Here is a 17,128-nt window from a genome sequence, read left to right on the forward strand (position 1 = left end):
GGCAGGGGTGTCAAAGTCCCTCCACGAGGGCCGTAATCCGGGTTTTCAGGATTTCCCCAATGAATATGCATTGAAAGCAGTGCATGCACATAGATCTCGTGCATATTCATTGGGGAAATCCTGAAAACCCGACTGGATTCCGGCCCTCGAGGACCGACTTTGACACCTGTGGTTTAGGGAAAAGGAAAGACGAGAACCAACAACAAAAAGAGGCACTGGAGATGTCACAACCAAATAATGGCGCTTCATTTGCGAAGTAGAGACGCCGACACGTTCACATACACTGCATGCAGTACGTTATAAGTTCACTATTGTCCCCTGAGGAAGGCGTTGTTTGTCACCGAAACTTGGATCCTAGTCAGGACTTTGTTTTATATTTTTTAGATGTTAAATAAATCATTTAATGGAAAATTATGTAGCATTATCATACGACACAATTTTATTTGACATGCTGATGAGAGCTAAGCCTCAAATATCTGCTAATAATAATAAGCTTTTGATGATATTGACAGGAGTTGCCATTCAACAAATAAAGTATAACTGGAAAGATTGTACAAGGTTGCATTATTGTTTCTGGTGGAATTCAGTATGTCGTGTTTAAAATGGAAAGAGCGTTGGCAGTTCAAAAAGGTTACTATAATAAATTTAAGGATGTGTGGGGGCCATTTTTAAATTATTATAATGAGTAATTTACACTTTTCCCAATTTTTAATTCTTGCATGTGGATCGGGGGGGGGGGTGGATTTCTATTAATAATATATATGAATGATAAGATATTATATTCATGTGGTATATTTTTTGTTGTATATGGAATTGGGAGGGGGTGGGGGTTATATCTTTTTGTTGTATGATATGGTAGATTTTCAAGTGATATTGTATTCTAATTGTTTGATATTTGCTGTACACTTGTGAATTATAAAATGAATAAAGAATTTTTTTTTAAAAAAAGATGTTTTATTTTTAATAAAAGACTCATGACATATTGGTTGTGACATCTCCAGTGCTTCTTTTTGTTATTTGGGATATTAGTTTGACAAACTCCTAAGTTTAGAATGTAAGATTCTTGGGGTGATTTGTGATAGATCCTGAGACTTAATCAGTGTGAATCTAAATAAAATAGTTTCTTCTATCTTTTCTATACATTGCTGAGGTTCAGTGCATTTACCACTTATTTTTATTTACATTGAATTGAAATTAAACTTATGGAAGAAAAACATAGCTCCCGTTTGAGCTAAATAAAGTAATGTTAAGTTTGGACCTACAGGTGCTTCCCAGTTGTGTTTATTTCAAGAGGACAATATGTAAAAGATTTATTTGGTAATTCAAAGTTAGCCAGACAAATCCGCACTGTTTAACATTCACCATTATACTAAGGGCTCCTTTTACTAAGGTGCGCTAGCGTGCTGAAGATTAGCATGCGCAAACCCCACGCTAAATGGAAAATACTAACACAAGCTCTATGGAGGCATTAGCGTCTATTGCGTGCTTAGCATGCACTAAAACTGCTAGTGCACCTTAGTAAAAGGAGCCCTAAGTCAAATTTAATTTCTACACAAAATTCACCTTTTTAAATAAAAAAAGCCTGGAATTATTCCAGGGGAAAAGGGCACAATTAAATTTTAGCAGACCAGTATTATTTTGACTATGGTAAACTGCTTTGATAATATTCTCAAAAGGTATTATATTAAGACTGAAACTAGACTCCACAAAAAAAAAAAATGTTCCCAAATGTAGCAATGCTGTACTTTATTCACTAATAATGAACCACTTTGTCAAATAAGAACAGCTTGTAGAAGTCAGTTTTAAAAAATGTTTCTTGCATTTGATGCTTAAGTTCTGGATATATCAATGAAAAGTGATGGAAGAATCAGTCCTATCATTAACTGACTTTCTTAAAAATAAAATGGCACATGTCTATTTTCTGTTTCTTCTTTATCATTTTTTTGTTTCATTTTATATAAATTGCATTTATAGAAACTTTAGTTTATAAGAACAAAAACCTACTATACCTCCAAAATCTGGTCACCAGCCCAGAGTCTTTCATCTTTGGATGCTGCTCCCTCTTCATATACCTCATGAATGATGATTGCTCCCTAGAGTTGCCCAGCAAAACAAAGTTAAGTACATTTTACAAATTATGAAGCCAAGGAATCTAAACTGTGAAAAGGTTGGCAAATGAGGCTCTGGTATTGAAACACCAAACAATGTGCATTGTGTGTGATAATGCAAATGATTTTGGTGTTTAACATAGAACATGACATTTGCAATCTTTTTTTATATGTCTGCAAATAAGAACATCTGTACACAGTTGACCAGGTGTGGCCATTTACTTAAAATGAATAGTTACTGAGCCGATGCAATACAAAACCATGCAAAGTAGCTCACTGTTAAAACATGCATAAACTTTAGGCAAAATAAGGTTTTCAGGCTATTTATCACTATAATCGAGATTATAGTATTATTGAGAATATTTTTTTGGCTACATTTCTCCAGGAAATTGTATACAATATTTTTCAATGGGGCTTATTTGCATATGTTGAAAGATGGTGCATAAAAACAATGTATATAAAATGAGCTCTTTGGCACATATGCCTCATTATTTGCATATAATTTTTCTGGGCAAATAAAAAAGCCTGAATGAATACCAGTAAGGACTAGGAGTAAACCAGTAGAATAAATTTAGTTATCTCCGAAGACAGTACGACTACTGATGCAAATTTGATGCAAAAGTATGTGGTGTCTTTCAATGGCAAAAAAGATGGAAAAGCTCTTGCAAAACTCACAATGTTAATATATGAACATGTGCAGTCCTTTCCATCTGCAGCAGTGCTCACAGTCTCCCCCAGATAATCTAAAGCTTAAAGTGAGCTACTGAGAATGTGGAAGAGATTGTATTTGTGATTAATTCTGCTGTCTGTGGGGAACACTTAAGCAGTTTGGCTTTTTCTACTAACAAGCAAGTGAGCGACTCCCAAGCTGAACATCTTAGAAAAATTGTTCTGATCATTAGAAACAACCTGTTAACATGTTTATGCAACAGAAGAGTAGACCATATAGGAAAGTTACTCAGCTGTAGCAGATATTCTCATATATGGGTGAAGTAATTCATAGAACCCAGCATGAACAGTCAAAGGCCCTGATACTGAAAAGTGCCATCCCGATTTTAGGCAGCTGTAGGCGTCCTACAGCTGTCTAATCAATCAATCGGGATGCATGTTTTTTTAAAAAAATGCTCCCCAGGCAGGCCGCCTATATTGAAGGCGCCTCCGGGAGCCTAGGGAGGCCCGCAAGACGCCTAAGCTCGCCTAAGGGCCTTAGGCGAACCTAGGCGGCCCTACGCGTCTCCCTAGTAGAGGAAGAGACGCTTAAAATGTAGGCCAGCTATACTTATTGGGGCAAGGGATCTCTCTGCCACGATAAGTATAGCGGCTGCGGCCGCCTGTCCGATTGCCGGCAGGAGGGTGCCCAACCTCTCCTGCCGGAAGATGCCCACCCCCCCATGCCCTTCCCAGCCCATCCCACGAAGCCTAAGGCCTGATTGGCCCAGGCTCTAGAAGCCTGGACCAATCAGGCCATAGGCATAGCGGTTCCGCCCATCCCCACTAAGCCTAAATAGATATCAATATTTTAGTACAGTGTTCTATGCTTACACAGGACCCAATCTGGTACAACAAACTCACCAGCAAAGTGTCTGCACCTCCAACAATACTCAGTCCAAGACCTGTGCGTCCCTTGGAAATATCAATTGTTGTCTCACATCCTGGAATAACAGGACAAGTTGCTGGATCTGAGGCTAAAGTAGCAGGCGTTGATGATCTGCTTGCACCTGAAAATCAAAGGAAACAACATAAAGGGTAACTAGAGATGTGGTTCTTAGAAACAAAAAAATGTGATGTATCAGAGTATTACTGGCATACAGATAGATGTATCTGTTTAAACCTATTTAAGTTCAATAATCTTCTTTCCTGTAAGAAGGGACAGGAGTCCTGATTAATGGGTACTTTCCATTTACTCTCAAGGATTACAAAAGGCATCATCTACATCAGTGTTTCTCAACTCGGTCCTGGAGTATCCTTTTGAAAGTCAGGTTTTTAAGATATCCACAACAAATATGCATGAAAGATATTTGCATATAATGGATGTAGTGTATGCAAACCAAGTTTATGCAAATTCAATATGGATATCTTGGAAACCCGACTGACAACGGGGTACTCCAGGACTGAGTTGAGAAATACTGATAGGTGGCTTGGAAGCGCAGCCGGATGGTTGAGTGCTGAGTGAGCTCTGTTATCACAAGCTTTATGAAGGAAATAATAAGTCACTAATTTAGTTTTATTTTAGTGATTTCCAGGGATTTCAAGTCTGGTTATGGCTACCAATAAGCAAATGAAAAACGAAGTGGCTAGCACAAGCGGTGGAGGTGCTTAAAGATCAAAGTTAGATCCTGTGAAAGTGCCATTGCCGAACGAGGATAATGGTGACATTTCCGCTCAACTGAAACTAATTACTGAGATAGTTTCGGACAACGCAAAAAATCTGAAAGAGATGAAAGAAGAAATAAAATGTCTCACAGCGCGAATGGAAAGATTTGAAATAAAAATGGATCAAATGGAAAATAGACTGTCAGCAAATGAAGCTGAGATAGAGAAATGTAAATCATATAAAGAAAATGTGGAATTTCTCTCTAAAGAAATGGAAGATGTTATTAATAGGGGGAAACGGAATAATTTAAGAATTATTGGACTTCCTGAAGGTGTTGAAAATAATGATGCCATCTCCTTTCTTGAACAGTTATTACCACTCAAATTAAAATTTCCTTTAGAGTTTGAAAGAGCTCATAGGATTCATATGAGAAGAATTGGCAAGGATTTAAGACCACGTCCCTTGATATTTCAGCTGTTAAGACACCAGCAGGTGATGGAAATAATAATGCTTGCAAAAGAAAATAAGAACTTAAAATGTAAGGATGCAAGAATTCATATTGTTCCGGACTTTGCTAAGGCCACTGTTGACAAGAGGAAAAAATTGTTGGACCTGCGGCCACAAATGAGGCAATTAGGAGCTAAATTTGGCTTATTATACCCTGCTATAATGAGGGTCACCTACGCCAATAAAACCATGAATTTTGAAGATCCTGACAAATTGAAAGACTTTTTAGATAAATGTGAGCAACCGATGATATCATATGATGGATGATAAAAAGATGTGGTAAATTTTACTTTATTATTTGAATGATTGAGGAGAGAGGAGGAAAAAAAAAAGGAAAAAAAGATGGTAAAAAGATACAGTTATATGTTTTGTTATATGTGTGGAGAAATGGAATCCTTTTTGAATTTAACTGATTAAACTGTCCTCAGACACGCAGGATATTTAGTTAACATTCTCTTTGGAGTGCTTGAAAAGAAGATGGAGGACGATATGCAAATTAGAGAATTTCTTTCCGTGCAGATTCTATTATATCATCTTGTATTAAATGCTTTTAATGCTATGAGTGTGCCTTTGATTTAAAAGCGGCTTTAAGTCAAGGGTGAAGAAAATGTCTCTTTCAACAGTTCTCTTAGGAAAGCGGATCATTTACTTATAAAGTATGATACGTTTTTACTTCTTTTAACTTGCTATGGAGCTCTAAGGTTTGACAGAATCTTCAGATAATATCAAGTGATATAGAATTATTTAGGGGCACATGGGAAAATTCCTAGGACCATACAAAGGAAAATTTAACATTGTGCTTCTTACTTGGAGAATGGTTCCTGGCAATCCGTCTTCACAATGCTGTGTTGCAGCAGTGTTGGAATAGTCCAAGTGATTGGTGAAAAGTAAGGTGGAAATACAGCAACAAACAGAAGAAGTTTCGAGTAACTTTCAGTTATTGAGATGGAAAGATATTGGAGCAAAGTACAATGATAGGGAAAGTGACAAGTTATTTTGATTTTGTATGATGCTTTGCTTTCTTTTGTTTTATTTTTGTTTTACACTCTCATTAGGTTCGTCTGAGTTAATGGTTTCGCTCAAGGACTGTTTCTTTTCTTCCAGATCACAGGAAACAAGGAAGTATTGCAAGCGCTTTAGAATTTGGAAAATAATAAGAATATTGCGCGTTAGTTCTGTGGACAGCATTTCATGAAGAGTTAGATGAAAAATCTGATAGCTGGTGGATGGAATTTATTGGACTAGAAATGGGTTGACAAAGAGAAAGGGAAAATAATTATTTATATTAAGATGATATATTGATAAGAGGATTTTTTTTTCTCTAGATTCAATTCATATTCGTCTTTTAAATGGAATGATGTGTATTATATAATTACTTTATGCATAATATTGAGAAATATAGTCCTTGTTTAAGGATATATAACAACTGTTGGTTAAATAATAAATGATATATATCCTTAATTTTAGAAATTTTGAGCTTATTATATTGATATAATTATTTGCAATTTTAAGCTTGTGGGGAACATCTCAATACTTACTATCACATGTGCGTTTTCAAGTTCTTAATGATGAATAAGGGGGGGGATAGGGTGGGATGGGGTTATAGATATAAGGTTTTGATTCAAAAATTAGAATTTTGGAAAATGATGCATATTCAGGAGTTTTACAATAATTTGGCTTACTTATTTTGTTAGACTATTCTTATATAAAAGGCTATGAGTAATTTAAAATTTTTTTTCTTTAAATGTGAATGGACTCAACCATCAGGTTAAAAGGAAAAAATATTAGCATTCTTAAAAAAGCAGAATGCGGATATTTATTACATCCAAGAGACTCACCTGTCTATATTAGAATCAAAAAAATTGGAAGGGAATTGGGTGAAACATTGTTTTTTTGCTCCTGCAGATGGGAAAAAAGCAGGGGTAGCTATTCTTATTAATAAAAAATGTACAGCAAATTTTAAAATGATAGGTTCAGATCCAAAGAGAAGATGGGTATATATATAGAAATGAATATGGGAAATAATACCCTGGCTTTGTTTAATTTGTATGCCCCTAATTCAAATCAAAATGAATTATTTAAGATAGTATAGAGATTGTTACTCCCACTGGCTGCTTCCAAATTGGTTGTGGCTGGAGATTTTAACGCTGTTATGGATCCATTATTAGATAAAAAACCTTGTAGAGATATAAAATCATTAGGGTTAGACAATTTGGTACATTCTTGTGATTTAAAAGATATATGGCGTATTCTTCATTTTAATGAATGGGAATTTTCCTTTTGTTCACAAGTTCATAAGTCTTTTTCTAGAATAGATTATATTTTTGTTTCAACTCATTTAGTTCAACAAGTGTTAAAAGCTTCTATAGACCCAATTATTATATCTGATCATGCGGGTGTATGGATTGAGATTCAAATAGATCAGCAAGAGTATAGTAGACCTATTTGGAGATTTGATAACACATTGCTTGTTGATACAAAATTCTTAGATGAATTAAAATTAATGAATATTTTCAATATAATTTATCAGACGAAATCTCAATGGAAAATATTTGGGATGCTTTTAAGGCTACTTTAAGAGGTAATATTATTTCTTACTCTGCTTATATTAGGAAACACATTAAAAATCAATATTCTAAGTTAGAAAGAGAAATTAAAGTTTTGGAAGCTAAATTGATAAATAAATGGGAACATGACACTTTACAAGACTTATTAAAAGCAAAAGGTAATTATAATGAATTAGCATCAAAATTGATAAGGAAAGACCTTTTTTATCAACAAACTTTGTATTATGGAAATTCAAATAAGGCGGGTAGGTTACTGGCTAATTACCTTAAAGCAAAGAAAAGAAGAACAAAAGTTATTGCAATTAAAGATGAGAAAGGTGTGATGCATTCTCAAATTGAGAGCATTTTAAGTAAGTTTTTAAAGTTTTATAAAGAGCTATACTCTTCTGAATCTTATGAGGGTAAAGAGAAGGATGGTATAGATTTTTTAAATTTAATTATTGGTCCGAAGGTTCCAGATCATATAAAAAGGAGTTTAGATGAGCCTATATCATTAAAAGAATTAGAAATGGCGTTGAAGTCTCTTAGAGTTGGATCCGCTCCAGGTGGGGATGGCTTTACAGTGGAATTTTACAAATCATTTCAAGTTTCTTTATTACCTCATTTACTAAATTTATTTCAATCCCAATTGTCTAAGGGATGTATTACAGGTACTATGGCGGAATCAAATAGAGATCCTACTTTGGTTGCAAATTACAGGCCCATTTCATTAATAAATGTGGATGGTAAACTTTTGGCCAAGATTTTGGCTTTACGATTAGCTAAGGCTCTCCCTTTTATCATTGATATGCATCAAACTGGTTTCGTGGCAAAAACACACTCCTCTGATAATACTAGATTGGCTTTTCATATGTTAAATATATCTAAAGAAATTGCGGATCCGGTTTTTTCTATTTCTTTAGATGCGGAAAAAGCATTTGACAGAGTTGAATGGTCTTTTATGTATCAAGCATTTGGTTGGTTTGGTATTGGTCCGGGATTTATACAAATGATTCAAGCTTTGTATAGCTCCCCTTCTGCAAGATTGTACATTAATAATAGTTTCTCTGATCGGTTTACTTTGCAGAGGGGGGTTAGACAGGGTTGTCCGTTATCTCCTTTGCTTTTTGATATTGTATTAGAACCCTTGCTATTGGCCATTCAACAAGCAAAGGGGATACAGGGTATTTTCTTTTCTGATAGAGAATATAAAGTTTCAGCATATGCAGATGACATATTGCTATATTTGAGGAATCCTGAATCTACCATTCCATGTTTATTGGAGTTGATTGATACATTTGGAAAATTTTCAGGATATAAAATCAATTGGAATAAGTCTGAAATTCTTCCTCTTAATGTACATTGTACTAAAGGTTTATTTGATGCTTTTTCATTTACCTGGAAAGAAGAGGGATTAAAATATTTAGGTATAATGATAAAAAAGACGCTGGAAGACACTTTGAAAGAGAATGAAAAACTTTTATTAAAAAAAATAACAGAAGTATGTGAGCATTGGAATCCGTTACATCTTTCATGGTGGGAGAGAGTTCAAACAATTAAAATGATGATTCTGCCTGTAATTTGTTACCAAATGAGTATGATACCAATATTTTTTCAGGGGTCATTTTATAAAAAACTTAATGGTATTCTTACAAAATTTATTTGGTTGGGTAAAAGACCTAGAATTGCTCTAGTATCTCTACAAAAGCCAATTGAGGAGGGAGGGGTTCAATTTCCAAATTTTTATAGGTATCATCAAGCCTATATTTTGCGCCAGGGTATGTATTGGATCCTCCCAGAACTCTTTGATAATGCTCTTGATTGGTTATATTTGGAGTGGCGTCTAATGTTTCCTTTACATTTAGTACATGTTGTTAGTATAAAAATGCCTAGAAGATATAAACAGAACAGAATTTTGATTGATACATGGAAAACTTTAAGATACATTAGTAATCTAACATCTATTCCAATAAGCAAATCAACAAATAAGAACATAAGAAATGCCTTCACCGGATCAGACCGAGGTCCATCTAGTCCGACACGCGGCAGCCCATTTAGGTATTCCTTTCTGGAGACCCGACTTTACCGTATCCTTCAATATGATATGCAATAAGGTGTGCATCTAACCTGCGCTTGAATCCCAGTAAAGTAGTCTCCGCCACAACCTCCTCCGGGAGTGCATTCCAAGCACCCACCACCCGCTGTGCGAAACAGAACTTCCTGACATTTGTCCTGAACCTGCTGCCGCTCAGTTTCAGGCTATGACCTCTTGTCCGTGTCACATCTGAAAATGTTAGCAATGCTGCTTCTTGGTCTATTATATCAAATCCTTTTAATATTTTAAAAGTCTCTATCAAATCCCCTCTCAGTCTTCTCTTTTCGAGGGTAAACAATCCCAGTTTCCTGAGTCGTTCTTTGTAGCTCAAATGCTCCATTCCTTTGACAAGTTTCGTGGCTCTTCTCTGCACTTTCTCCAACAGAGTTATATCCCTCTTGAGGTATGGAGACCAGTGTTGGACACAATATTCTAAGTGCGGTCTGACCATTGATCTATAAAGTGGCATTATGACATCATCCGATCTACTCGTGATCCCCTTCTTAATTATGCCTAACATCCTGTTTGCCTTCTTCGCCGCCGCCGCGAATCTTGGAGTTTATCTTTATGGATAAACTCCAAGATTTGAATTGGCGGAGCTCAAATCTTATGGAAACACTGGATTATAGCAGGCATAAGAACTTTAAATGATGTTATTTTAAATGGTAAACTGCTTGACTTTTCACAGTTGCAAATTAGATTTGGTCTTGATAAATCACAAAGTTTTAAATGGTTGCAGCTGAAGCAGGATATTCAGGTGGGGTTCCATGAATGGAAAACTCTTTTTTTTTTTATAATTCTTTATTCATTTTCATATTTTACATGAAGTGTACAAAATATTGAGTTACAACTAATGAATACACAATATCACTTTTATATCTATTACATAATATTCTGAACAAATTTTTTTTATCCCCTCTCCCACCCCCCACCCTTCAAGTACTTTCCAATCACCTTATACATATTGTATACCATATTATAACATGTTATGTAAAATTATTTTCACTACCCCCCCTCCATGTGTGCCATAAAGAAGACAAGAAAAAGAAGAAAAGAAGAAGATAAATCCTATTATTCATTCAGTACAATACTTTGTCAATGGCCCCCATATTTTTATAAATTTAGGATATGTCCCTCTTTGTATTGCTATTACTCTTTCCATTTTGAATATATGACAAATTGTATTCCACCAAAATGTATAATTAAGGTTACTATGATTCTTCCAGTTATTGGTTATATGCTGAATGGCAACCCCTGTCATGACTAGTAAAAGCTTGTTATTTTCTGGTGAAATTTGACTTTTTTTTCTCATCATCATTCCAAATAACACTGTATCATATGATATTGCTACATGATTTTCCATCAATTTATTAATTTGTGGCCAAATTGCATTCCAAAAACTTTTAATGTAGGGACAATGATATAGTAAATGATCCAACGTCCCAGGTTCCAGATTACAGTGCCAGCATTTATTGGACTTAGAACTATCTAATTTTTGCAAACGTGTAGGGGTCCAAAAAGCTCTATGTAATAAAAAGAACCAAGTTTGTCTCATAGATGCTGACACTGTACATCTCATTCTCCAAGACCAAATTAGTGGCCATTGAGATGCAGTAATTTGATGCTTAATCTCAATGCTCCAAATGTCTCTTAGACCATTTTTTGGTTTTTTATTCAAATATCCAGATATTAATTTATACCACAATGCGGCTTGATGCCCTAGAAAGTCTGCTTGGAAGCATAAGAACTCTAAACTATATTGATTATTCAATGTTTTCCATTCAGGGAACCCAACCTGAATGGCCTGCTTCAATTGCAACCATTTAAAACTTTGTTTTTTACTAAGACCAAATCTATGTTGCAATTGTGAAAATTCCAGCAGTTTACCTTCTGAAATAACATCATTCAGAGATCTAATGCCTGCAATAATCCATTCCTTCCAAAGGATTTGAGCTCCGCCAATTTTAATCTTGGAGTTTTTCCATAAAGACTGATTAGTTGACTTGTTTATTGGGACAGGTGTTAATTTACTAATAAACCTCAACGTTTTCCAAGTATCCATTAATATCTTATTTTCTCTGTATCTTCTAGGCATGTTGATACTTGGAAGATGAACTAAATTTAGGGGAAACATAAGGCGCCATTCCAAATATAACCAATCCGGTGCATTATCTATCAGTTCTGGGAGGATCCAATACATACCCTGACGTAAAATATAGGCTTGATGGTACCTATAAAAATTTGGAAAATTTACCCCTCCCTCCTTAATTGATTTTTGCAAAGATACCAAAGCTATTCTATGCGTTTTACCAAGCCAAAGAAATTTCGTTAAAATGCTATTAAGCTTTTTATAAAAGGACCCCTGAAAATAAATAGGTATCATACTCATTTGGTAGCAAACTACAGGCAAGATCATCATTTTAATAGTTTGAACGCTCCCCCACCAAGAAAGATGTAACGGATTCCATTGCTCACATAACTCTGTAACTCTTTTCAATACAAATTTTTCATTTTCTTTTACTGTATCTTCAATTGTATTTTTAACTTGAATGCCAAGATATTTAAATCCTTCTTCTTTCCATATGAACGGAAAAGCGTCAAATAATCCTTTTACACAATGAACATTTAAAGGTATAAGTTCAGACTTACTCCAATTAATTTTATAACCTGAAAATTTGCCAAACATATCAATTAATTCCAATAGACAAGATAAGGTAGACTCTGGATTCCTCAAATAAAGTAAAATATCATCCGCATAAGCCGAAATTTTATATTCCATATCAGAATATGGAATACCCTGTATCTCCCTTGCTTGCTGTATTGCTAACAATAAGGGTTCTAATACAACATCAAATAACAAAGGAGATAAAGGACAACCTTGTCTAACTCCCCTCTGCAATTGAAAACCATCAGATATCATATTATTAATATTTAATCTTGCAATCGGGAAGCTATACAATGTTTTTACCATTTGTATAAATCCAGAACCTATACCAAACCATTCTAAAGCCTGATACATAAAATTCCATTCTACCCTATCAAACGCTTTTTCTGCATCCAAGGAAACTGTAAAAGCCGGTTCATCCATTTTTTTTCGATAAATTTAACATATGAAACAATAATCTAGAGTTATTAGAGGAATGTCTTTTAGCAACGAAACCCGTCTGATGCGTGTCTATAATATGTGGGAGAGCTTTGGCTATTCTCAAAGCCAAAATTTTCGCCAAAAGTTTATTATCCACATTTATTAAAGATTTAGGCCTGTAGTCTGAAACCAAAGTAGGATCTTTATTTGGCTTAGGCAAAACAATTACTATTGATTCAGCCATAGTACCTTTAATATCACCTTTTATAAGTTGTGTCTGATATAAATTTAGTAAATATGGGGAAAGGACATTTTGAAATGTTTTATAAAATTCTACTGTATAACCATCACCACCTGGAGCGGATCCAACTCTAAGAGATCTCAACGCTGTTTCTAATTCTTTTAATGATATAGGTTCATCTAAACTCCGTTTTATATGATCAGGAACCTTAGGTCCAATAATTAATCTAAAAAATTTTTACCATCTTTTTGTCTCTCCAAATAAGGCTCGGAAGAATACAAATCCTTATAAAATTTTAGAAATTGCTTTAAAATTATATCCGTTTGATTGGTTATTATACCATTATCATCTTTTATCCCATTAATGTTAGTTCTTTTTTTTGCTTTAAGATAATTTGCCAATAATCTTCCCGCCTTATTAGAATTTCCATAATACATTGTCTGTTTGGAAAACAAGTCTCTTCTTATCATTTTTGAAGCTAATTCGTTATATTTACCTTTTGCTTTCAAAAGAGCTTGTAATACATCATGTTCCCATTTGCTTACCAATTTAGTTTCTAGTATTTTAATTTCTTTTTCTAACTCTATATACTGTTTTTTAATCTGTTTCCTAACAAAAGCCAAATATGATATAATATGACCTCTCATAGTCGCTTTAAAAGCGTCCCATACATTTTCAATAGATGTATCTTCCATCAGCAAGAACGCTGAATCGGATTGCCAGAGCAAAGGAGAAGAAGGCAGCGTGCTTTGGTAGCCTGACTGAGAGAGGGAGAGTCAGAGACACAGAGTTCTGCACAGGGGAAGGAGGCAGGAAGAAGCACAGGACTCGGGGAAGCGGCGAGAGTACGCTCCGCCCACCCCCACCGCGTCAGAGGCAGCGTCGGACTCCCCCTTGAAAGGGGGCGGAGCCAACGCGGCGAGCGCTGAATCGGGTTGCCAGAGCAAAGGAGAAGAAGGCAGCGTGCTCTGGTAGCCTGACTGAGAGAGGGAGAGTCGGAGACACAGAGTTCTGCACAGGGGAAGGAGGCAGGAAGAAGCACAGGACTCGGGGAAGCGGCGAGAGTACGCTCTGCCCACCCCCACCGCGTCAGAGGCAGCGTCGGACTCCCCCTTGAAAGGGGGCGGAGCCAACGCGGCGAGCGCTGAATCGGGTTGCCAGAGCAAAGGAGAAGAAGGCAGCGTGCTCTGGTAGCCTGACTGAGAGAGGGAGAGTCGGAGACACAGAGTTCTGCACAGGGGAAGGAGGCAGGAAGAAGCACAGGACTCGGGGAAGCGGCGAGAGTACGCTCCGCCCATCCCCACCGCGTCAGAGGCAGCGTCGGACTCCCCCTTGAAAGGGGGCGGAGCCAACGGCGTGCAGCCGTTCGACGCGCGGCGAAGGCAAGCGGCAAAGGCGCTCGCCTTAGCGAGAGCGCCTTTGCGAAGGGCCTTTGAGAAGGGACAAGGCAACGGAGTAAGACAGAAGGGTAAAGAAGCGACAAGTACAGAAGGAAAGCACAGAAGGTAAGAAAGAGACAGACACAAAGGGCCAAGCCGTTCACACAAGTATAACAAGCAGGCAGAGGGAGAGAGTGAGAGAGAGGACATCAGCGGCTGGTAGAGAGAGAGAGGACCCCAGCAGCAGGTAGAGAGAGAGAGAGAGAGACACCAGCACAGAGCACCAACACAGCGAGAGAAGAGACAGAGAGGACACCACCAACAGGCAGTGAGCGAGAGGACACCAGAGACAGTTAGTGAAAGAAAGAGAGGGCACCAGCACAAAGAGAGAGTCAGGGAGGACACCAACAGCAGATAGGGAGAGAGAAAGGAAACAAAGCGGGCACAAGTCACAAGTAATCTCAACTGATATCTTAAAGAAGGAACAACAATGGAAGCAGAAGGAAGCCAGAAGATGAGCTTTCCAGTGTTCTGCACAGACTGTCATATGTACGACTATCTCCCCTCGGGGAGACAGTCATATGTATGCAGTCGGTGTCAGGAACTGAAAAGCTTGAAGAAGGAGGTCAAGCGACTAGAGGACAAGATTCAGGAGCTAGAAGGATTTCACACCACAGAGAGACACATTGAGGAGGAAGTCAGGGAACTCGAGAGATTCATTGAAGAGGCATACAGGACGAAGGTGGAAGAGAATGAACTTCAGATGAAAGAAGAAGCTACACGGATACCAACATGCAAGGGAGAGCAAGAAGAAGATTACCTCAAGGATGACACCCACAGAGGACTACCGCAAGAGGGGGAGATTTTGGCTAGTCGAGGCCCAAAAGAAGAAAGAGTGAAGTACATTGAGGACATTGACCTGAGACCGAAGCGAAAATTGAAGAGAGGAAAGTCAGCGATCCTAGTGGGAGACTCGATCCTTAGGCATGTGGACAGCCACATAGCAGGAGGGAGAGAGGACCGACTGCTGACCTGCCTTCCGGGAGCAAGAACCAAGGACATCGTGGACAAAATTGGAATGATCCTGGAAGGGGCGGAGACAGAAGAGACCGCTGTAGTGATCCACATCGGGACGAACGATGTCAGCAGGAGAGACTACAAAAGAAGCACGCTGTTAGAACAATTCAAGATTCTGGGAAGGAAGCTGAAGATGAGGGCCCAGAAGATAGTGTTCTCAGAGATCCTACCAGTACCGAGGGCAGATGTGAAAAGGCAGGAGAAACTACAATCAATAAATACGTGGATGAGGAGATGGTGTGAGGAAGAAGGATTCCACTTCGTGAGGAACTGGACGGCGTTCTGGGGCAAGAGCAAGCTCTACAGGAAAGATGGACTGCACCTGAGCGCAGCAGGAACTAGACTCCTAGCAAACAACGTCAAGAGAGGAATAGAACAGGCTTTAAACTAAGAAGAAGGGGAAAGCCGACAGTTGACAAAGGGTTGACGATTCGGAAGACGGTATCCTGTGAAGATACCGAGGGGAAAAATGGCTGGGAAGGAACAAGGGACAAACTGCAGGAGTCGACTAACCCAGAAGAAGTGGTTACAATGTCTGCAGCAAAAGAGAAGAAAATATGGACCGAAGCACAGGGAAAAGAAAGGAGGACAGCAAAATACCAGGATCTAAAGTGCATATATGCTAATGCAAGGAGCCTAAGAAACAAAATGGGGGAACTAGATGCCTTGGCCAACGCAGAAGACATCGACATCATTGGAATCTCTGAAACATGGTGGAATGAGGAAAGCAAATGGGATACAGCACTACCGGGATACAAGCTCTATCGCCAGGACAGAACAGGACAAAAAGGAGGTGGAATAGCCCTATACATAAAAGAAGGCATACAATCCACACAAATGGACACAGCAGAGACGGCCAGCAAGCCGGAATCTCTATGGGTTAAAATACCGGGAAGGAAAGGGCCTGAAATAAAGATGGGCCTATTTTATCGCCCACCAGGGCAAACCAGAGATATCGATGAGGAAATGGAAGCCGAGATGAAGCGTGAATGCAAAAGCGGCAACACGGTTATTATGGGAGACTTCAACTACCCTGGGATAGACTGGAGGCTTGGAAGCTCGATGGGAGACAATGGGAGACAATGGGAGACAAAATTCCTGGAAGCTACACAGGATTGTTTCATGGAACAGCTTGTTAGAGAACCGACGAGAGGAAATGCCACTCTGGATCTAATCCTAAATGGGTTAAGGGGACCTGCAAAGGAAGTAGAAGTAGTGGGACCGTTGGGAAACAGCGATCATAATATGATCAAGTTCAAGGTTGAGGTAGGAGTGTCAAAAGGCAAGAGATCCATTGCGACAACTTTTAACTTCAGGAAAGTAAACTACGAAGCAATGAGGGAATTGGTAAGGAAGAAACTTAGGAACACTTCCAAAACATGGCTAACGGTAAATCATGTCTGGTCCTTCTTCAGGGACATGGTGAGTGAGGCGCAAAATCTGTATATCCCCAGATTCAGGAAGGGGTGTAAAAAGAATCGAACAAAAGACCCGGCGTGGATAACCAAAACAGTGAAGGAAGCGATAGGCAATAAGAAAAAATCATTCAAGAAATGGAAAAAGGACAAAACTGAGGGGAACTGGAAAGAGCACAAGAAGCATCAAAAAGAATGTCACCGTGAGGTTCGGAAGGCCAAAAGAGAGTATGAAGAGAGGCTAGCCAGGGAAGCAAGAAATTTCAAACCATTCTTCAGATATGTTAAAGGGAAGCAGCCGGCTAGAGAGGAAGTGGGACCGCTGGACGACGGAGACAGGAAGGGAGTGGTGAAGGAGGAG

At 38.0% G+C, this 17,128-nt stretch overlaps 1 protein-coding gene across 9 annotated transcripts in view; it reads right to left on the reverse strand.

The window, feature by feature from the left end:
• Positions 1–17,128, reverse strand: part of MPDZ (multiple PDZ domain crumbs cell polarity complex component) — a 550,514-nt gene that overhangs the window by 146,209 nt on the left and 387,177 nt on the right. For all 9 annotated transcript variants that reach the window (XM_033918951.1, XM_033918923.1, XM_033918958.1 and 6 more), the window contains 2 exons: positions 3,681–3,826; positions 2,010–2,093 (listed from right to left, as the gene is read on the reverse strand). In XM_033918951.1, the coding sequence (XP_033774842.1) occupies positions 2,010–2,093; positions 3,681–3,826 (230 nt within the window). The remainder of the gene's footprint in view (positions 1–2,009; positions 2,094–3,680; positions 3,827–17,128) is intronic.

The sequence above is a fragment of the Geotrypetes seraphini genome, chromosome 1, assembly GCF_902459505.1.
Source record: "Geotrypetes seraphini chromosome 1, aGeoSer1.1, whole genome shotgun sequence".
NCBI lineage: Eukaryota > Metazoa > Chordata > Amphibia > Gymnophiona > Dermophiidae > Geotrypetes > Geotrypetes seraphini.